This window comes from Silurus meridionalis, chromosome 14 (genome assembly GCF_014805685.1).
Source record: "Silurus meridionalis isolate SWU-2019-XX chromosome 14, ASM1480568v1, whole genome shotgun sequence".
Lineage (NCBI taxonomy): Eukaryota > Metazoa > Chordata > Actinopteri > Siluriformes > Siluridae > Silurus > Silurus meridionalis.
Window position 1 is genome coordinate 10,693,274 of NC_060897.1, and position 22,947 is coordinate 10,716,220.

The 22,947-nt window shown below is 38.8% G+C and overlaps 1 protein-coding gene across 2 annotated transcripts; it reads right to left on the bottom strand.

The window, feature by feature from the left end:
• Nucleotides 1–760: 760 nt before the first annotated feature.
• On the bottom strand, nt 761–18,318 carry srebf1 (sterol regulatory element binding transcription factor 1). 2 transcript variants are annotated; one of them, XR_006927829.1, is made up of 20 exons: nt 17,774–18,318; nt 14,375–14,818; nt 12,241–12,404; nt 12,011–12,157; nt 11,395–11,613; nt 11,173–11,287; nt 10,401–10,555; nt 10,029–10,224; nt 9,705–9,889; nt 9,291–9,552; nt 9,038–9,204; nt 7,872–8,040; nt 7,640–7,748; nt 7,018–7,127; nt 6,787–6,919; nt 5,857–6,022; nt 4,445–4,639; nt 3,258–3,369; nt 1,821–2,678; nt 761–1,770 (listed from the first exon to the last, which is right to left on the bottom strand). XR_006927829.1 is itself a non-coding variant. In XM_046866034.1 (19 exons), exons 1-19 carry the CDS (start codon nt 17,877–17,879, stop codon nt 2,458–2,460), a joined length of 3,375 nt encoding a protein of 1,124 aa, XP_046721990.1. In that variant the 5' UTR covers nt 17,880–18,318; the 3' UTR covers nt 761–2,457. The 2 variants fall into 2 exon arrangements, 1 of the variants encoding a protein (XP_046721990.1); XM_046866034.1 differs by having other exon boundaries at nt 761–2,678.
• Between the last annotated feature and the right edge of the window lie 4,629 nt (nt 18,319–22,947).

Consider the following 22,947-nt stretch of genomic DNA (forward strand, 5'->3'; position numbering starts at 1 on the left):
CCACACTGCTCAGCTGAATTCAGCTTCTCTTTGCCAGCAGTTAGGGATACCATGGACATTATGTGATGTACATGTATCTGCTACCCCATATCCAGGTCTTCTTATTCTCTCAGTTGCTCCCATTAGTGGTCGCCACAACATATCATCTATCTCCATACTACTCTGTCCTCTACATTTGCCTCTTTCAAAACAACCACCTGCATGTCTTCCCTTACCACATGCAACAAACCTCCTTCTTGGCCTTCCTCTTTTCCTCCCTTCTGCTCCATCCTCAGCATTCTTCTACCAATACACCTCATGTCCCTTCTCTGCACATGATCAAACTATCATAAGAGTGCCTCTCTCACCTTGTCTCCAAAATATCCTTCCTCCCTCTAAATAAATTTCTAATCTGGTCCAAAGAAAATCACATCTTCAGCTCCACCTCCTGTCTTTTTGTCAATATTACGGTCTCTAAACCATATAACGTAGCAAGTCTTTTAAACATACCCCATGTCCAGGTCATCGGAGAGAATTACAAATCAGCTGACCCACGTATCGAACACACTGTAGGCATATGCAATGCAGATGCTCAGCTAGTTAGTGATTTATGAGATGCACAGTAGTGTTTAATGACGTATTAGTATGAAATTTTAACTGGAACCCGACATAAGGGCCGATCCCCACTGGAACCATTGTCCACAGTATGTCATTCGATGATCACATTAATAGCAAATACAAATAAAGTCATTTATGTATTTCACAAACTCGCAAAAGATCATACGTTACAAAACAACTTTTATTTACATTCTCATGAATAAATCAAAGGGCTGACAAATTGGACAGTCTGTTTAAACATTTCTTGTAAAGATTTTGACTATGAACACTACACACTGAATAGCATACAGGTCATGAGTCTGCCATTTACAGTAAAACCTCAGGAACTTGACTGTAAATCTAACAAAGAACACTTAAAGCATTACAGTGGCTAAAAGTGGAAAGCAGATGGGGCTCTCTCAAAGAACTGCCTCATCTAAAAAAAATCCTGGTTTTGGATTAGGGTAAGAATGAAGGTGAACCTTGACAAAAACGAACTGGTTCAGATATTTCTTGTGATCACCATGTTCGTTCAGGAGCTTCAAAAAGTAACCATCACCTCTCTCCATAGTGCAAACAGACAAGTCTCTTTGAGAATTAGCACCCTGTAGATGACTTTCCACTTATCTGTGGAAGACCATTATTTGAACCCATAATTTGTTGTTTGTTTGCTTGAGCACTGTGTACCATCCAAGTTGAAACATCCAAGTTGTCCCCTTTTCTCTGTTCCTTAAAAATACTGTCCACCCACATCTTTACACAAAATTATAAATACACATCTTTAAAAATATATACAAGGAAAACGCTACAAGAGAAGAAACCTTGTAAAGCTGTTTATGCTCTTAAATCATGTCGAAGTCAGCCCCGGTAAGGGTAGTGCATATTAGAAATATCTGTACAAATGTAATGAAAAGGAAAATGTCATTACACTCTTCATCTCCTCTAACACCAAGCTCCATGCACACAGATTAATCCTTGATTTCCATGCAGCTGAGTCACCTGGACATGTTGGACCAAACCAGTAGACTTAACATGGGTCTGAGACGCTGCTTTAGACAGAAACATGCACACGTGTACATACAATACTAAACTGTTACAACTGGAGACAAGGATTCTTCTGTGTGTGGAAAGCCGGTATTACACGTTAAATATGAATGTCATGTCCAATCACCCTGTAAAGCCACTCACAAGCGTCTAATGGTGCTCAATAAAAATGCCATCTAGTGGACAAAGCTGGTGCTTACAAAGCACCTCATTACAAGAGCGCCTCAGTGGCCCTAGCAGTGTCTACCTGTGAAGTATTACTTTAAAAGGTATTGTAAGTAGTTTTAAGAGAAACTAGCTGAAGTATATTTCAACTCCAAAAACCATCACCCCTAAAATATGCTTATAGCTAGAAAGCAGCTTTCAGGATTGACAGGCAAGCAGAAACTTTACTACTGTTCTTTTTTTCCCCTCCTACTTAGAGTGAGCTTTCTCCTCCGAGTTGATGTTTCACTAACAGCTGCCTTAAACCTAAAGAGAACTTTGCCAATTCTCACAAATTTTTTGTGCATTTAAAATTACTGACCGCACCTTTAAGTAAAGAATATCCATAAACATAAAGAGTATCAGCATTTTGTCAGGACAAACAAATTAAATTATTAAATTATTTAAATAATAACCGTAAAGGGGGGAAAATTAAAAGAAGTTACAACGAACAAAAAAAAGGCCTTATTAAAATAAGCTGATTAACCAATGATGGCCGAAGCCTGTAGCCAGAAAATGTGGCACAGAAAATGTGAGACTGATATGGTGTTAGTGCAGGAGGATGAGGGGAAAAAAAATAAAAAATAAAAAATAAGAAGGGGTAGGGGTAGGGGGTTTGAAAGTCTTTTGTCTCTAAGTGGAGGCGACTGTGGTCCCACTGCCCAATTTGATGATCATCTGCTGGCAGTCGTGGAGCGTGCGTTTGTCCCCGAGCTTCTCGAGAGTACGTGCTGCATCTGCCAACATCCCCACTCTCTGGCCCGGGGCCGACAGGAACGATGGAGGCAAATACCAACATGCCAACATGGCCGCCTCCGCCTGCTCACGCTGGCCTGGCCGTGTCTCACACTCCTCTACACATAGAGACACACACAGAGCCATGAGACACTGACTGAATTTCTAATTAGAGATGCATATTACAATCATGCATGTAACAGCTATACATTTCACAGAGGATAAAAAAAAATCACATCTGTAGCTGAATGAATGTCAATACCACTGAATGATTTCAGTACCATCACTACATCTGCAGGCTAGGTGCAGTTATTCTGGACCTGCATTTGACCTTCTTTCCTTCCTTTTCTTGCTTATAATGAAAGTATAGGGGCTGTTGTGTCAGTTATAAAATAATAATATAAAATATAAAAAAAATTTTATATTGCAAGTGTAGGAACTACATAAGAACCCAATAGATTAGACTCTCGTCAGTCTACACCTAGAATTTATGATATAGCCACAGGTTAAAACTGCCATCTGCTCTAGATTTCTTTCAGTATTAAGATGAGTGAATGGGTCCCTTTTTTTTCCCTCAGTTCTGGTAAACATCTGCATGGACTGAGCAAGGTTGGAAAACCTGCACACACCTCTATAGCAGAAGAGCATTTGAAAACAAGCAAACATGCAAACACATCTACCCATGCATGATTCCTCACCGATTTTGCCTCCAGGTGTGGCACGGCGGCGCAGACTGCGGTCCAGGAGCTGGTGTGTGCGCGTTGGACTTGCTCCTGCCATTAGCCTGGCAGTAGCTTCATGCAGAAACAACTGGTGAGAGAAAGAGAGAGAGAGAGAGAGAGAGAGAGAGAGAGAGAGAGAGAGAGAAAGGGCTTAACAAGCTGGAAGACAGCACACCCATGGGGTTTGATATTTCCTTTAGAAGCTGACACGTCTCTTCCTCTCTCTACTGTCTCATACGCTTTCATCTTCTAGCTAGCACTTTCCCCAGCAGCACTCTCTGTCCTTTGCTCTGCTACAGCCCTTATTAAAGTCAAGTAGAATGGAAAATGGTTATTTTACAACATAACACAATACCTAGATGCTTCGTTCCTGCTGAGGAACTACAAATTAAATCTGTTCTATAAAAAGCCCTTTATAAAATAACACAAAACCTTACAAGCCCTGTTTCTGGGCTTTTTCCACTTCCCTGCCATGCTTTTAACCCATCGTGTTTGATTCTGGCCCCATGACTTTTCCATTCATTAACCAGAAGGCTAAAATAACACTACTGAGGTTCCAGTATTTTCAGAAAACACATTTAAAACGTTTTTATCAGTAAAAAAAAAAAAGATTAGTTTTATAGCTATTTTACGTTATTAAAATTCAGCACCTGATGACACCCTTTGCCGCCTTCTTTATATATGAGCACTCGGTTACGCCACTAAGGAGCCCATTCGGGAAACAACCATGAATGCCTTACTTCAATATCAGTTGCGCACGTCAATATTTAATTAGACCAAAACGGAAAATCTAAGCAGAGAAATTTTGCACAAATCCGAGATGACGAATTGCGCCGTGCAAGTACTATTTTTGACCAGAATGCTGATGCAGAACTCCACTTCTCACACTAGCTACAGTAGTTAAAAACAGCTCCCCAGCACTCAGCGATTTTCAGAGCTGTGGCCTATTTCAGTGCTATGCATGAGGAAAATACCAGCGTGTCAGCATGAGAGCGTCTAAATCACTAAATCCAGATCAAGCGCTGGAATCCACTCCAACTGTGTCCAGCTGTGGCCACATGCCTACTCTCTGTATCCTTTATCAGCAGTGAAGCAGCAGTAGATATGTGTGTTTGTGTGTGTGTGTTTATTTTGTAAGTGTGAGTCGCAGATGCATGTCTTACCCTGCGCATGGCTGGTCGGAAGCTGTGGGCAAGTTTGCGCAAAGAGCTCAGGTCCTGCTGGAAGCCCTGTAGCTCGGCAGGAGAAGCGGCTGAAGCCGGGCTCTGCTGTGGGGAAGCGGGAGAACATATTTGCTGCTCTCGCCACAGACTGGTGCGTGTCACCAGCAGCAGGTCGCACAGTAACAACTGCACCAACTACAGCCATAAAAACAGAGAGGACAAAAAAGAGACAAGAAAACAGAGAGGAGCTTACAATTTTGTTAGCAGTGTCACGGAAAACAATATACAAATAAAAGGTAAACATTTATATTAATCAAAAGTAGCTTCATGGTTCTTTAACTCGACCTCAATAATACAAGAACAACTTTGAAACGTGCTGTTAATACAATATATTTATCAATGATATTTCAGCAGAGTTTAAATGGCCCGTGTGTTTGTGTGTGTAAAACTGGCATTAATTAAATACAGTGGCACCTTGACCTACGAGTGCATTAATGTACGAGTTTTTTGAGGTACGAGCGGTCACTCGGTCGATTTTTTGCTTTGTTACGCGAGCAAAAAATTGAGGTACGAGCTCGAGACGCCGCTGCTAGATGGCAAAGCGAAGCCAGAAAGTGGAGACCGTGACGAAAATTAAGATAAGCAAAGAAGAAAAGGTAAAAATGTAAAAAGTTTAGGGATACATAGTCTACAGGAGTGATAAAAAAACAAGTTTTCCCTTCGCCTCCGCTTATCGCCTCTAAACCCCCCATCGTCTTCGTTAGCTCAAGTCTTCACATCTCCAAGGAAAATACACTGAATAAAACCTTATTACATTATACTCTTTCTATTATGTTTTTATACAAGATTTGTTATTTAGAAATGTATTTTCCTTATTTAATAACATGAAACATAAAAACGGGGTGGTATTTTGAGGGTTGGAACGGATTAATGCCATTTTAAGTATTTTCAATGAGGAAAATTGAATTGATGTGCGAGCAAATTGAGATACGAGCTCGTCCACGGAGCGAATTAAACTCGTAAGTCAAGGTACCACTGTAACTGAATTCTAGGTCATCATGTGAACTTATGTAGAGGTTATGCAGTGGAAAGGGGGAATACATATGCAACTTATGCAATTAATAATGTACCTTTTTTTAAATGTATTTGCGAACTACATTGTCAGCAGCTCAGCTCTGTGCTGCACTGCAGGAACATTGCACTTTTTTCAGTCACATGCAATGCAACTACAATGCACCACAGCTCAGGCCAAGGCAGATTGAGTTCACCTTTAATTGTACACGTAATCTCAACTTTTACTCCACTGAAATACAAACATGCATTTAGCAAGTGTCCGGTTTCCTTTTTTTTTTTTCCCCCTGTGTTATTTAAGTTTGTGCCTAGCGCACACGTGTATGTGTTTGTGGCTGTACCTTGTCTAAGGTGCTGCTGCTGCAGTGTGGCCCCAGTTTGAGGCTGTCTCTGAACAGGCTGCTTGCTTTCTCACAGTAGCTCAAGCTTAGCTGTCTGTTCTCTGGTTTGGCCAGCAGGGCACGCACTGCTTTAAACATGTTCAAACAGGCTTTTGGTAGTGGACTTCTGCCAAAAAATAAAAAATAAATAAAAGTCATACACTCAGTAGGAGTCAAAACACAAGGCAGCACAGACACACAGCATCACTCCAAATGACTTCTACAGAGCATAAGAATACGTGATGGTGTCCATCTGATGAGAATGAATTCTCAAGCACTGCGAGTCTCTCCCTCCCTCCTGACCTCCTCTTTCAGACTGGTTTTAAACAAAAACCTTTGAATGTATGCACAGCTGGGGCCACTATGATTTAAAATAAAGGCTTAACTAATGATTTTATCCTGCACAAGTCTGCAAAACATTCACATCTATTATAAAATCACTGTAATGCATACCCTCAGGTGTGTTTATCAGCATGCATATGTATGATAAAATCAAAAGATTTATTTCTATTATTATAAATCATTTTTGCAAGAAACACTTCATCAACACAATGTAGCCTGATAACAGTAAGCTTTGGTTGCTAAGCAACGTGTGTGGATAAGCATACACTGTATAAGGAGAATTTTATCATGGCTTTGAATGAGGTTTGGCCATTTCCGGACCAAATCAATCCATTTTACAACCACAAATTATATACAATTATTTCTAATGTTCTAAATTATTATTTGTAATAATAGAAATGTTTAAATGATTAATTTCAATTTCATTTATAGACATTAGTGTCAGTCTTCTCTGACAGCAGCCAACATCAGCCAACAAACTTAAGCTTCCATTTACCAATATCTCCAAGAATTATGTATGCAACCCATGCGAGTGAGTGAGGCACTTACTCGTCTGACTGAAGACTGCGTGGAAGATGTTCCACAGCTGGATACAGCCTCTCTGCCGCTACATCATCTCCCTGCAGCCAGTTAATAATCACCACGGCAACTGATGACCACCATTTTGAGTGAGGGTCACAGCCTAGAGAGAGACGCAAACACAATCAAAACGTTGAATGAACCTGAGTGCTAAACAGGCCACTGGAGGCTTTTTTTGTAAATGACTGGTGTGAAACTGACCGGCGATGGCGGCCATGTTGGAGCCAATAGCAAAGGCCTGTGTGGTAGCACCTGCGGCATCGGAGGCGCTGTTTAGCAGCTGCAGGTACTCCAGAGCATCGGAGTACTCACTGTGAGACAACACATACACACAAAAAAATTCAGTCTCCACAACCGGTTATGCAGTCACACCTTTATCCAGATGTGCATATACACACAAATTCGTTACAACTGTATTTGAAATGTAATTATCTCTTGTATCCATATTGTACAAACCATAGGAGGTGTGAATTTATTCACTTCTTATAGATAAATTGTTATCAACACACAAATCTGTATTTCTTCTGCAGAATCTTTCTTCTTTTTAATTTACGCACAACTCCCTAAACTGATTAGAATAGTAATAAATGCAAGATATTTGCATTTTCCAGCTCTTTAATAATATAACATTACATACTATTAAGTCAAAGCTTTATTAAAACTGGTAAACACTAGCTTGACTTGGATAGGTTTTAATCCTTTAATATTTGTACCAGACAGAATATTATAAAAATATAAACAAAGTCATTTGTTTAGATAGACTTTAGAGAAGCAATGAGTAAACCTCTGGGGTCTGGATTGGAGAGAGTTAGCAGTTACTCACCCTTGTCCCTCGTTGGGGCTTTTGTCTCCACGAGGCTGAGCGACGCAGTACAGAGCCTTCTCCAGCAGGTGCTCCCTAAAAGCTTGAGTCACCTGAGCCAGAGGATCCACTGAAATCAAACACAGGATAAAAACCAAATTGTGAGCCTTTATACAGTATGTGCACTCCTCATAATGCCCCCTGAGTTATAGATACATTGTTTTCAGTGTATGATGAAATACAAAGGTTGCACCTGTGTTTCCAGCCTGGCTATAGATGCTCTCTTTAGGGGTGCTGCGTACAGACCAATCGCCATCCACAAAGAAGCGATGACCCAGAGGGTGGCATAGCCACTGCATGGTAGGAGGAACACTGCCACTGGGGGACAGACAGGCCTGTCGAGCTCGACTTAGAAAGCCACGCTACAGAGAGGTACAAAAGGAGACATAGACAGTCAGAGACGGGGAGCGAGAAAAAGAGACAAATCAACTGTGCCAGCATGTGAATGTCCCACAGGCTGTGTACACTGGGTGTCGGTGTGTCAATACAAATGAATTTGCTGTAATTCCTGATACTGAATGCACGGCGTACATGTACCCTTAACCTCGCAGTCTGTTTACATATTTGAGACGTTATCCTAACCAAATGCGTCCACATGTCACATTTCGTTTCAAAGTCCTATGTGCATCGGCATCCCGAATTTAACTTCAAGTTCGTTTTGAGACCTTTGTCAGTTTGTTTTGCGATTATGCTGCGTATGCACAAAAGGCAAAGTACTGAGATGAAACTGTCTTGTATTTGGTGATCAGAAATCATTAGAATTCAATAGTGATCTATTCTCTATTCAATAACATATCCACTATTTTAACCAAATAAAGTCCCTGGATGCCTTGGTGGGTCCAGATCTACCGTAAATCAGATAAAAATGCAAATTCATAGCTTTGTGCGTTTATTATTTAACTTGATTATTAATGATGATTCATCTACATGTTAACACAGACAGACATACACAAAGAGGCAAAAGGACAGACAGATTCAGACTGTGAGAGAGAAAGACAGATGGACAAAAAGGAACAAAAAAGTGTAACAGTGATCAATACAGACAGGTAGGCAGACATAAACTGGAAAAAAAATTGTGTCGACATGTAAGTGAGAGAGAGTTTAAAGAGATAGTGAAAGACATCAAGGCCAACAAACAGGGTAATAAAGAGACACACAAGCACAGAGGGAGAAACAGGGACAAAGTTTAAGCAAGAGAGAGACCCACAAATAGAGAGAGTCCTAGTAATAGAGAAAAGACAGATATATAGACAGTGATAGATTTTGTGCACAAGCCCAAAGTGAGAGAAAAAGAAATAAGACAGGAGATGTGAGAGTGAGAATATGCACATATATAAAAGCGTGAAAGCGTGTTCTTACAGAGGTAATGTGCAGCAGACGGGGCAAACTGGTTTTGACTCTCAGGGCAGCAGAGACATAGATCTCGGCCAACGTGGCAACAGACAGACAGTCTCCAGCACACTCGGCTAGATTCACCGCACTCAGTGCCATGTGCACTGCGAACAAGTGGCTGCCACCCAGCTTTCCTACAGACACACAGGAAGCATTCAGTCTCAGCAGCACCTGCATGAATATAACAGTTTATCAGCTGTGTGCTAAAACACTCTCTCACCGGTCATGTGCAGCTGATGCAGGCGGTGATAAACGAGAGCAGCATCACGGCTGCTCTTGCGTGCATCCTCCTGTAGGGGGCGATCTGCACGCAGAGCTCCAGCCCTGCAGGCCAGCCAGCGACCCACCCAAAGTCTCTGCAGCCACAGACGCAGGGTAGACCAGAGCACAGCACACGCCAAGTCCAGCTGAGAGGTGGGCAGAGGACGACCAAGGGCCTTCAGACATGTCCAGAGGTTCTGAGAGGCCTGGGCAAAATCTCCCTGCATGGAAAAGAAAGTAAACGACATTGAAAATTGTGATAAGTGGCTGATATGCGTGGTATAGTAATTATAGTGGGAATTAAAATATATACCTATATAATGTGTGTGTGTGTGTGTGTGTGTGTGTGTGTGTGTGCGCGCAAAATACTCACTCTGGCCAGGTCAAGGTCAGCCTGTTTGCGGTGTCTCCAAAAAAGGACAGAGGATTCAGAGTGTGGTCTAGTGATGGGCTCTCCATACACCAACAGCTTGACCAAAACTCCAGCTACCAGAACACCATTAAGAAGCCACACCAAAAGAGTGGGCAGCATCCAGTCCATCCAGCCCCACGAATCAGCTGCAGAACACAAACTCCGTAAGCGTGGACATTGCATGTCAAAGTGAAGAAGTCTGTACTCTTGCAAAAGCCTGACAGATATTAAAACGGTAAATAAAAGGGTATGAGTTTTCATCATGTTAGTTACACGTGGCAGTACCTGCATTATCAAATCCAAGCATGGTCCTGCCAGTTCCTGAGTGGCCTGGAAGAACAGGCTCTTCAGCTCTACTTTGGCTCCCACACACCAGAGATGCCAGCGGGTTGAAAGAAAGGAAAAGGAGGGTGAAGGCACACAGAGCCATCCGTGAGCGGTCCAGCATCCCTCCAGCAGTCTTCTCTGCACTGGACATGGGCTGTGAGAAAAACATATTCATCACTCTATTGTTATTCCTTCAGGCACCACTGTTAATCTGAAAACTTTGGCATAATCAACATGGTTTAAAAACAAGCCATTTTCCAAACCAAAGATTCTCTTTCAGATGGAAAATTTTTTTATGTACAAGACTAAAAACCTCAACAGACATGCTACCTTGCTTTCCTCTACCATGGGACTGTCAGGCTCCGAGTCGCTGCTGCAGTGGGAAAAGGAGCCACTGGGTTCGGGTGAGCCGGCGTCCGAGGCTGGAGGAGTAGGAAGTTCGGTCTTCACGTCCACCTCCATGGCAACCAGGTCTTTTAGAGATTCTACACACAAACACAGAACCACAGAAACACCAGTTACAACAGATATCCTGAATAAGCAGTTGTCTACCTTCAACAGCTGCTATAGGACAAGAAATTTAAAAGGTAAATAAAGATTAGAAATGTTACAAAAAAAAAAAAAACCCAAGAAACAAAAGAGAGTCAGTTTTGCTTGTCTTTGGCATTTTGGAATATAAACTTTCACAACCACCAACAAACGTTCCCGCATCTTCAACATCAAAACGTTAAACGCATCACTTCCATTGCACTGGTATGTCTCTCTTATGTTTGTGGATCAAAATGTAATCCTTTGAAGTGAATCCTCATTAACTGATGGAGATTTCCCCAATAGCTGGCTACATTTTAATGCAGAAAAAAGGGTACGTATTTCTCGAACATGTTTTGACAGACTATATACTGTACATTTAAAAAAGTAATTTTGCTAATATTTGCATCTCACTTTTTATTGCTAATAGAATGCACAAGACTGGTGTGAAATTACAAAGCTATTTAGAACCTGCTATATTTTTTCACACAAAGTCTAAATAAAGATCTGCTGATGCAACTAGAGATGTTTGAAGCATTACTGAAATACATGCAGGGTACTTCGAAGGACTCACTGTTCTTTTGGTTGGCCATTTTGAGAGCCATGTTCTCCTGCTTTAGTTTCTGGTTGGACTGCTGCAGGTGGCGGATATAGTCAATGGCTTTCCTCAACACGGCAGATTTATTCAGCTGAAACACAGGAAGACGCATTCAATCTCCTACTGAAGCCCAAACATCAGAAGAATGACATTATACACCTTGTACTTGAACAGAAAATAAGGCAGAAGAAAGCAGACCTTAGCCTCTGTGCCGGCCACCAGGTCTTTGAGTTCGAGGATCTTGTCGTTGATGGAGGAGCGGTATCGCTTTTCGATTGCGTTGTGTGCTGTGCGCTTCTCGCCCTTTTGGACCTGCATACCTGGCTTGCCACTGATGGCTATACGGTTAATGGGCAGCTTCTCTGTGTCTACCATAACTGGCACCGTGGTCAGGATAGTCCCGCCGCTCATCAGAGCCTGAAACAGACCGAAAAAAATAAAATAAAATAAAAAACAGCAAGTGATTCACTCTACATTCAGCAATGAACTGTTCATTGTTGTTCATGTTATTATGCATTAATAAGATATTGTATAATAATGCTTTTTCAAGCACCACTAAAAATATATTACCTTTCACTACAATATTTATTTTAAAACATAATTAATATAATATAATAAAATATGCATCTGGAGAACCTAATTATTTATGCTTAAAGGAAGGAAAGTGTTATAATCTAATAAAGCTTCTAGAAAGTGTGGTAGACGTTTTCTGGATTGCAATATCGACTCAAAGCTTTCACGTACAAATGCTACAAAACGCTGTTTGCTTTCACTGTCATGTGTTAGAAACTGAATGAAAGATCAGGAGCACTACCTGCAGTGAGGTGCCCTGCATTGAAGCCGTGGAAGTAGCCAGAGAGGTGATGCACGGAGAGGCTACTGTAGTCACCATGGACATGTCCGGCTTCAGGGTGGTGAGGAGGAGAGATTCTGCCTTGATGAACTGAGGCTGCAACAAGACCTACAGCACAGACACTCAATACTAATCACATGGTAAAATACAGAACTCAAAAAGTTATAGCATGTACATTTGTTCACACTTACAGGGACTTGCTGAACATGAGTCTGTGTTGGAGGACTGGAGGAGGTTGTGAGGATGGAAGATGTGGAAAGACTCTGGACCTGAGCCTGGATGGCTACTGGCTGAACACTTGGTGGAGAGCTGGCAACACTGGGCATGGGCTGGGTAGAGCCCTGCTTAGTGATTACTGCAATTAAATATTAAATGTTTTAATTAACACCACATGATTATTATTACCTGTAAAACAAACAGAAAAACCATGTTTGATTTAATATTCAATTAGTGTTTTTATTTCACAAATCATTATTCTTAGGTTGTTTTCACCTCAGCCTCAGTTGGAAGATTTGGAAGATTACATTATATCTTTTGGATATCGTTCAGCTGTACTACAAAATGTAGATTTACTTTGCAGCTTCCATTGCTTACATTATAACTACTTAAAGAGCTCACATAGCCTAACTGGCCAAACACCAAAATTTCCATCACTCGACTTAGGCACTTAGCAATGTGTGTGAATATCTTATCCGTGGGCCTAGCAATTTTACCCCTTTTAATAAAGCACTTACTTACAGTCCCATTAGGATTTGAGAGAGACTGTCTAATTAATTTCACAAAGTTCTTTTCTTCTGCAATTGTGCAATAAGTGATTAAACTGCAATAACACCCAAGTCCAGGTGTTCATAAACGGGGAGTGTACAACTTAAAGCCACATACAGCACTGAATCGCTACAAATACCATGTGGCTTTTATTAAGAACAGCTGGTAAATGAATACTAGGAATGTTTAGAAGCCCTTAGCTGAGCCCGAAAGTTAAAATAGATGTAGCAGCAAAGTAACAAGCATGTAATTTAATTTAATACTCTTAATTAAACATTGTACAAAACCATGTAAACAAGCTACATAGAAACAAGGTATATTCAGGATCAAGAATCGATGCACTTTTTTCTTAATGACCTCATTAATTTGATAACCAGGCTCAGTAAATAATTAATGAATTCAAGTAATTAGAAAAAATAATATACTGATGTCATCTGGTGATTTAAGGCCTAATATGCACACAATTAAAGTCTTTAACTTTACATTTACCTCAGAGTCAGTCCTATCAACTACAAGAATGACTCAGATTACAAATGAACTACGTGTCTGTGCACCTTGACCCCGTGCTGATTGTACCACTTTCCCATGGTGAGATTGAATTTGACCTGCTTATTAGCAGAAGATGCACAGACAGGTGCACAGAGGGCAATACACTGATGGTCTGAGAGCTAAACATAATGGCATGATAACGATAAGGAGCAAAGGGCCACTCCACCTGCCTTGCTTTGTGACACAGCGTTGTATCACATGGTTGACCCAAACAGTGAGAACTAAGTGATTCATAGTTATAACTAATGTATTAAAGAAGCTTGGCCTAATTTTATATACACCCACCCACCCACACATACACACACACACATATATATATATATATATATATATACACATATATACATATACATATATATATATATATATATATATATACATATATATATACATATATACACACACACACACACATATATACACACACAAGAATATATATATATATATATATATATATATATATATATATATATATACACACACACACACACACACATATATATATATATATATATATATGTGTGTATATGTGTATATATATATATATATATATATATAGTATTTGTAATTATGATATTTTACACCCACAATATACAAAACACAAAAATTTGAAATAAGAGGAACTGAACACCTAAATGGCTTATTCCAACTGACAGGAAGGTCCAACAAGGTAGTAGAGATAAGTGTGAAGATAAATGGTAAGTGTATACTAGACAAACATCAAATTTCTTGTCACCTTCACTGCAAAACAACACTGCAGAAGTATAAGGAAGAAGTGTTATGCACCTAATTCTTCAGTAAGGAGGAGATCGCTTATGTCTTTAAACTGAATAATATGGTCTTGTATTGTATTGCAGCCATTATTGGTACACTTACTGATGCTTAAAAGCTTTATTTGCTTGATCTGATGATAAGTAATGCTGCATGATGATGTAACTTGACCTGGCATGATAATTGATCTTATCCTCTTTTTACTACAACCTCTAAAGGATAATGCTTAAACATACACACCAGTGTATCCATTCTGGCTTGCGTAGTTGGGCCCAGGTTGCTGGGGGCTTGCGGAGAACGTAGGGCTTTGAGGAGCCTGGCTTGGCAGATGAAGCACAGGTTGAGCTGTTTGAGTATTGGGCTGCTTTACTTGGCTTGGGGTCACAGGTGTAGAGGTCACCTGGGTCGAGGGAGTTTGCTGAAAGTTTGGGGCTTGGAAAGACTTGTCTGGGGTGGAAGAGTTGCGGCTGACTGGGGGACCCAGCAGGGCATCCAGATGTGGGCTGTTGGTCAGGATGGATGAGGTGGAGGAGGTGATGGAGGAACTGCGAGGAGTGGGAGCCAAGCTGGAAGGAGCCAGCGCTGAAAGATCATGCGTTGGAGCTGGTGGTGGAGGTGGTGGAAAGGAGGTGTGATCAAACAAGTTGAACTCCATCTCTTGGGTGTGGATGAGCTGCAGCATGTCTGGGAGAGTAAAAAAGATGCAATAAGGAATTATATTATCATACATATTACAACATTAAACTGGGACTACAAAAAATATATAATTCTGTTTAGTCAAAGGTTTATTAAGGTTTAAGGTTTAAAGGTTTATATTATCCATTTGCAGGCCTTTCTTACACTTTTGCCACAAAGTTGGAAGCACACGTTTATTTGGAATGCCTTTGCATGCTGAACATAAGCATACTGCACGAATCCCTGACATCAACCCTGAAACTGAAACACTGAGTGCATCCCAGAGCTTGCAAAATAGGCATTAGTGCCTAAACTCACTAATGCTCTTGAGGCTGAAGCATCACAAATCCCCACAGTGACAATTCAACAGAGGACCAACACTATATTAACATTCATGTTTTTATATTGAATTTGGTTGTTTAACATGTAAATTTGTGATAATTAGGTTTCCAGAAACCTTTGGCCACATGATGTATAAACAAATGCAATTGTATACATCAAAAGATATCCAGTTTGCTTTATCAATTTTGAAATTCAATATAATTTTTCTGTGTGAAATTCATGCACAATTATAAACAGAACTAGTGCTGATCATTCACTGATCATGAAGCAGGTTATGTTGGTTTACAGGAGAGCATGAGGAAACTGCTAATTACCACAGAAATGAATTTCCTATTCAGGGCAGAGAGACAGGCTGGCCAAGCTCATTAACTTCCTCGAGCTCTGACACAATCGGACAAATACACCATGGAGGGATTATTTCAATGCAGAACGCCCAAGTGCTTTGGTATTTCGAGTGCCTTGCAACACAGGTTCCGTCTCAAACTTTGATTTAATGAAGAGTCACATGGAAATGATTTAAAGCTAAATTTCAACAGATGTATTAGCTACACGGTCTGCGTCAGAAATGTCAAAATAAATGTCAAGTAAATTAGCATAATTTACCCCAAAGCAATATGCAGGTATCCTAAGGTTTTTTTTTCTCCTCATTTTAGAAATGGGCTTTACTTACATGTTTTATGTCACCTAAAGTAGTGGCAGCCATTTCTGAGCCAGAATCCTTTAATTCCTCAGGACATCATTTAGGTAGCAGGGTGCTGCCTCACAGTGTCTCTCAGCTCAATCGTAAAAACTCTGATTATATGGTCTAAGTGATGTTTAGCCTTTTACCCGTGTTGATTTGGTTGCTCTCTGATTTCCCCCACCTCTTAATATAAAATGTAGCTGCTAATAAATAAAATCAATTTGCACATACACAAATCCTCTGTACTTTTTACTGGTCGGTGCTACAGTGTCATTGTGTCTACTGTCTCAATATCTTGTTTTGTTTTGTGTAGTTCTTTATTTCATGTCACTTTATGTAGTCATATGTAGCACCTTGGCCCTGGCAGGAACATTGTTTTGTTTCACTGTGTACTGTACTGTATTTGGAGGGACAATGGAATGACACTAAATGCCTAATTGACTAGACAAAATTTGGAAGGTGATTGGCTACAATAGATTATATTTAAAGGAAAATGTGTGTGTAGGATCCCTTCAGTGAACTGGTGTCCCCTTTCAGGATGTATTCCTGCCACACATCCTGAGGGATCCTGGTTATGATAAAGCTTTTACTGATGATGAATAAATAAACGTGTAGTCTGTTATCACCCCAGGTAAGAATCCCTCTCAGGCAATATAAGTAGCCCAATAGTTATAGTCACAAAATAAGATTTATATAATAAGAGTATTTTCATATTTAGTTTACTTTGTATACTTATCTTAAGATCCCATTCTGATTAGAAACATAATCCACGTGCTCTAGGGCAAAAAATCTTTTGTCTGTTTGGTGTATTTGGGATCATGGGAGAAGTTGACATTATATTTGCTTCTTTTAAGGAAGCCTTTAGATTTCTTTATTGATTTGTGCATTATTTATATAGCCTACACGCGTGCTATATTTGCATGTATTCAGCATGTCGTTCACACGTCGGTGCACAGCCCTGACAGGAATCTGTACACCACTGTTTTGGATGAGGTGATCGCTCTCGACCAATCAGAGAGCGCGCGATCGCAGGAGCAGTCACACACGCGCTGGGAGGAGGGGCCGCGCCGAACTCGACCGACAGCGGGTTACTATCGGACACCGAGGTTACTCGCGGTTATATAGCTTAATCGTGTGCAACAGTTAGCGTTTTGAACATAAACGCATTAAAATGCGTAATGTGCGGGAAAAAAGAAAAGATAGGAAAATATGTTCAACGAAGCATACCAAAATATAAATCTGTAACAAGCAAATCATGAAAAATTACCTACATGCATATTCATTATTGGTGCATTTAAAAATAAAATGGAAATTGTTGCGATTGGCCTTGATTTTATATTTCAAGAAAAGCGTGAAAGTGGATGCAGACACAATGATAAAGAACCATGACGGTTCGTTATCCTGAAACAGTAAGGGGAATGAACGAAAGTAACCTCTGGTGGCGTCACGCGCATAAGTTCGCGGGGGCGTGGTCACTCCTAATGCAACTTATAACTCAAACAATGGCTACATAAGATAGATTTTAATCCTCTTTTTTTATTTCATATCTTAAAGCCAACTGATTTTTTGGTGCTTCCGAACTGACACAAGTATATAGACACCATCTGTGTACAGGTGTGTGTGGAGGCTCAGCCATCAATACATGTCTGTGCATTGCAAATACATTGTACAGTCACGAGGTGCTTCTGCACAAGATTATTCCCTTCATAAAACTACAAAATAGCTACATTTAAATAAGGGCAAACAAAAAACAATTACACAGTTCATATGATCATATATATGTGTTAAAGTCCCCTACAGTTTGTATCTGCATTGTCTAACACGTGTATTTTCCTACCTGATTGTCGTGGCTTATGAAAGCCAGAAACACATTCAATCTTTTATGATTCAAATTAAAATATGAACTATAAGGTCAGGAAAGTGATTGAAACATCTCTTACCGTCAATGTCGTTGAGCAAAGCTGTGTCAATATCACTTGGATCACTGAGGGATAAACTTGGATCCAAGCTATCCAGTGACGGATCGTCAAACGACAAATGATTCATTTTTCACCCGCAGATTCGCGTCTCTATCTATATATAATATAATATTCAGATCCAAAGGTAAAATTCCAGTTATTCCATATAAACTCGAAACTTCTTACAAGTAAGACCCGACTGTACGCACAGTATGCACATTTGATTAAAGACTCTTCAGATTTCGGGAGAAAAAAAATGCAATCCAACTTCTGTCTAATTTGACAGCACCATCATTCTGCCTGCTGCCATTTCTACACTAGAGACACGACAAACTTGTCCAAACAGAGTTTAGTCAGCGCAGTCGCATGCTAGCGGGGCGAGCAAACCCGGGTGAGACTATGTCTTGAGTGACACTTCGTGCGACCAATCAACGCATAGCTCTCTGCTTACGTCACACTTCCCACGCTACCTGTACGGTTCTTTCTCCAGACTCCATTGGCAGCGTGTTAGTTCACACCAAATACATCGTTATGCAGACACCAGGGTATCAAGAAACTAAACAGAAAGTTAGTTTGTTGAATTATGCATTATCTCTGCGTCGATTAAAAAAAATGCTATTAATGATATTAACCGGATTTGTATTTAAAATCCCATGTAATGACGAAACACATTAGAAAGTGTGCTGTATTTGTTGCTGTTGCGATATTTATAACTTCTACTACGTATAATGATTTGATGCTAAACACAAGAAGTAAACCAGATCATTTAAAAATAAAACAAGCCACATTTTGCTTGTTTACAATCACGTCCGATGTGATCCTCAGCAGTTCCGCACTGGCTGTGGTGGGTATGTCTCAATTAGCCAATCAGAACGCGGGAAGGAGGGCTTTGGCGCTGTCAAGCTTCTGTGATCTGCAGACGCGACTCCGCCTGTAGAACCAGAGAAACTGGCCAATGGGAGGGAAGAATTGGAGTGGGGTGATGTGACATCACGCATGTGGCTGCTGTGGTTACATCATGCATTTTCTCTTCGAATAATATAGCACAAGGAAGAATTCAAGTTTATAATTAATAAAACTAAATTAAATAAATTGTACACTACAACCAGTCATGAGTAATTATTACCCATAATAAAATATAATGTAATTCTAGAATAGGTACTATATATATATATATATATATATATATATATATATATATATATATATATATATATAGTTTACTTCATGCTATAATATATGATGAATATGTTTTCAAATGTTCTTATATTTTTAAACAAAATACTTTAGATAAAGCATAAAGCATGGGTAAAATAAGGTGAAGTGGGTCAATGACCGACAGTAACACAGGCATTAAAAGAATCGGTTCTCACTCACATTGTGTAAACTGTTACAGCGCCCCCTTTGGTTTTTCCATTATTTAATTAATACACCCTATAATGGGGGCATTTCTTCATGTATGTGCAGTGTCATTTCTTACAGCACATAGTTCACCTGTGAAGATTGGGTTCAGCATTAATAGTGCTATCACTATGAAATGATTTCATTTTGTTTTTCCACATGAATATCCATGAAGTTACTGAGCAACTCAAGAACTACGAAGATGGATTTGTATTGTAATAAATGTAGACAGTCTGCTTTATTGGCTTGGGACTGAGGCTTGCATGAACAGTTCTGAATTAAAGCATCCATCACTGAACAGTACACCTCAGCAATGATGGAACTATAATTAATGGACATTTTGAGCAACCCAGATGAGGAAGGGTTCCAGTTTGAGTTTGGTTTCAAAGTTTTTCCTTGCCACTATCACCATTGACTTGCTTTTTAGGGCTACAAATATATAACGAATATATTTATAAGGATTAAACATATACATTCAAACTTTATAACCTATCTCTGTAAAGATGCTTTGAGACAATGTCCATTATTAAAAGCGTTTATTTTTTGCTTAATCACTTGACTTTATTTTCACTACCTTTTATTAACATATATTAAGCAATCTGATTGAATCATTGAACCGTACCAATATATAACTGATACGCAAAAAAGGCCATGTCAAATATATTTTATTATATATTTTAGATTCATAGATGTTTTACACAATCACTTCTGCAATACAGAATTGTAATCCACATTCACATATGACAGGCAAAAATGTTTTAAACAAAATCTATTGTAATTTCTGTATAAATATATATTTATGGTATATTTATATTATATATTTATATAAAATTGAACCTAACATCAACCTTTTGGAGAAAATGTCACAAAACATAGTTTTGCAGGTTTTTAAAGAAAAGCGCTGACTTCTTTAACCGGAAAAAAAAATCCAGAACATTCTAAATTGGTTCCTAAAACAAATAACCCAAATGAAACGCTACTGGAACATTTTGGGTTTGATGAGTTTAGGCTAGACGATAGTGCTTTTCTTCAAGTCACCAAGCAATTGATTTATTTTGAAATGAATTTCTAATTAAATACTGCTTTGCACTGTTCATAATTTAACTTAAATAAAGTAATATTTGTAAAGACTTCTCAAGCATTAATTATTAAATAAGGAATATAAAAAAAAAAATCTGTCATATATTTGGAAATTTTACTATTTAGCTGTATAAAAAGCTGTAATACCACAAACCATTGATTTCTGCTAGTTGTCTAGACAACTAATACAATTGAATAATTTACTTTATACATTTCACCTAAAATACATTTTATAGCTTCTATACTTGTACTATGAAACTGACTGTTAAATCTAACCTAATGTATGAGGGGAGTTTTTCAAGCTTTAACACTAAAATCAGATTATTGTCAGAAATATATAAGAAGATAAAGTCAAGTTCAGTAAACTGTTTCACAGAGATGTTTGGTAACTACTATTCGATTCATTATTTATGTGCAAATAGCTATGATAGATACAGACTGTGAAGAGTCTGGAACAGGGAAAGCAAGACAATGTTTTAAAAAGTTCAGTAATCTTGTATTGCATTAGAATCTAGTTCAAAAGTGGCTATGGTGTTTGCTTTATTATGCTACACACTAGGATTATTTACTTGCTACTCTGTGCTCAGTTTTAAACCCCTGGTGTGTATATCTTGCATAACTTTAAGTGTACCGCTCCATCAGTAATCAAAGAATAATAAAGAAGACAACCACATGCAGACATACAGTACAGACCAAAAGTTTGGACACACCTTCTCATTCAAAGAGTTTTCTTTATTTTCATGACTATGAAAATTATAGAGTTACACTGAAGGCATCAAGGACTATTTGACCAAGAAGGAGCGTGATGGGGTGCTGCGCCAGATGACCTGGCCTCCACAGTCACCGGACCTGAACCCAATCGAGATGGTTTAGGGGTGAGCTGGACCGCAGAGTGAAGGCAAAAGGGCCAACAAGTGCCAAGCATCTCTCGGGGAACTCCTTCAAGACTGTTGGAAGACCATTTCAGGTGACTACCTCTTGAAGCTCATCTAGAGAATGCCAAGAGTGTGCAAAGCAGTAATCAAAGCAAGATAAGATAAGATAAGATAAGATAAGATAAGATAAGATAAGATAAGATAAGATAAGATAAACCTTTATTCGTCCCACAGTGGGGAAATTTCTATGTTACAGCAGCAAGACAAAGATATAAAAATAGATGCAAATATATAAAAAAAGAATATACAAAAAATAAAAACAGAGAAATAAAAACGAATAATAATAATAATAATAACAAACTAAGAAATAAAAATAAATGCAAATATATGAAAAAGAATATACATATACTACAATAACAGTATATACACAGTACAATGTATAAATACAAAATAGGAAAAAACTAAAGTACGCGTTTCAAGTAATATTTTAAGGTGGTATTGCACGTAATTGCGGGTAATATTGCACATAATATTGTATTGTACCTGATTTATGTAATATTGCACACAGATAATGTTATTGCACAGCTTAAAAAGTAATAACAGTGTTGTATGTTGGTGACTGGTTTTACTGGGAACAGCTTTGGTTGTAAAGTCTAATAGCAGCAGGGAGAAAAGACCTTCTGTATCGCTCCTTCAGACACTTAGGATGTATCAGTCTGTCACTAAAAGAGCTGCTCAGCGATGTAACGGTTTCATACAGGGGGTGGGAGGCGTTCTGCAACAGGGGGTGGGAGGCGTTCTGCAGGTGGCTACTTTGAAGAACCTAGAATATGACATTTTTCAGTTGTTTCACACTTTTTTGTTATGTATATAATTCCATATATAATTCCACAAGTGTTAATTCATAGTTTTGATGCCTTCAGTGTGAATCTACAATTTTCATAGTCATGAAAATAAAGAAAACTCTTTGAATGAGAAGGTGTGTCCAAACTTTTGGTCTGTACCGTACACTAAATTACTGTAAAATACTAAAACTGCTAGTGAATACCAGTGAAAAACTTATAACAATGAATATTTCTCAGCACAGTTATAATATTTTACAGCAAGGTTTACTCAATTCCCAAAACTTAATTTTTTGGGGAAAATTTTGTATAATTTTCAGGGAAAAAATTAGACACAAACATTGCCCATCACAATAAGAAACTTTATTACATATCCTAAAATACATTAAGACATTAATGTTTGAGACAAATCATCAAAATCGTTAGGACTTAATGTCACATTGTAACATTCATTAAAGCAGTTAATAAAAATAACGATTGCCACCTTATTGGAAAGCAAAGCTTTTTTTTTTTTAATATAGAACACAGGCAGTTACTGACATGTCAGCCTCATTTTTTTAAATTATACAAAGCTATAAACAAAAAAATAAAATTGTATCTATTTAAATGCTCATTATTGTGACTTCTGTTAAAGTTTTTCTTTTTGGGACAAGGTGTAATTTAGGTGTTAATGACTGATAGCATCAGATTTGTGCTTTAAATTCACACAAAGCATAGAGAAGATCCATCTACATATAATCAGTATTTTATCACTGATTTATTACAGCTTGCATTGTAATTACTTCAAATCTAGTCAAAATATTTCCTGACCAAATACTGACCAATTTGTCAGTAATGTTACAATGAAACACACCGTTACAGTGAATGACCAATAAACTGAAATGCTGCATTTGAAAAGCTGATGTACACCAAGATTACAACTGTCACATCAGAAACTCTCAATTTTATAAGGCATCTC

Coding starts and splice junctions, on each gene's coding strand:
- srebf1 (XM_046866034.1), bottom strand. CDS start 17,879: ATGAATCATTTGTCGTTTGACGATCCGTCACTGGATAGCTTGGATCCA. Junction 12,158..12,240: donor CTCATGTTCAGCAAGTCCCT/GTAAGTGTGAAC, acceptor TCTGTGCTGTAG/GTCTTGTTGCAGCCTCAGTT. Junction 10,556..11,172: donor AATGGCCAACCAAAAGAACA/GTGAGTCCTTCG, acceptor GTTTGTGTGTAG/AATCTCTAAAAGACCTGGTT.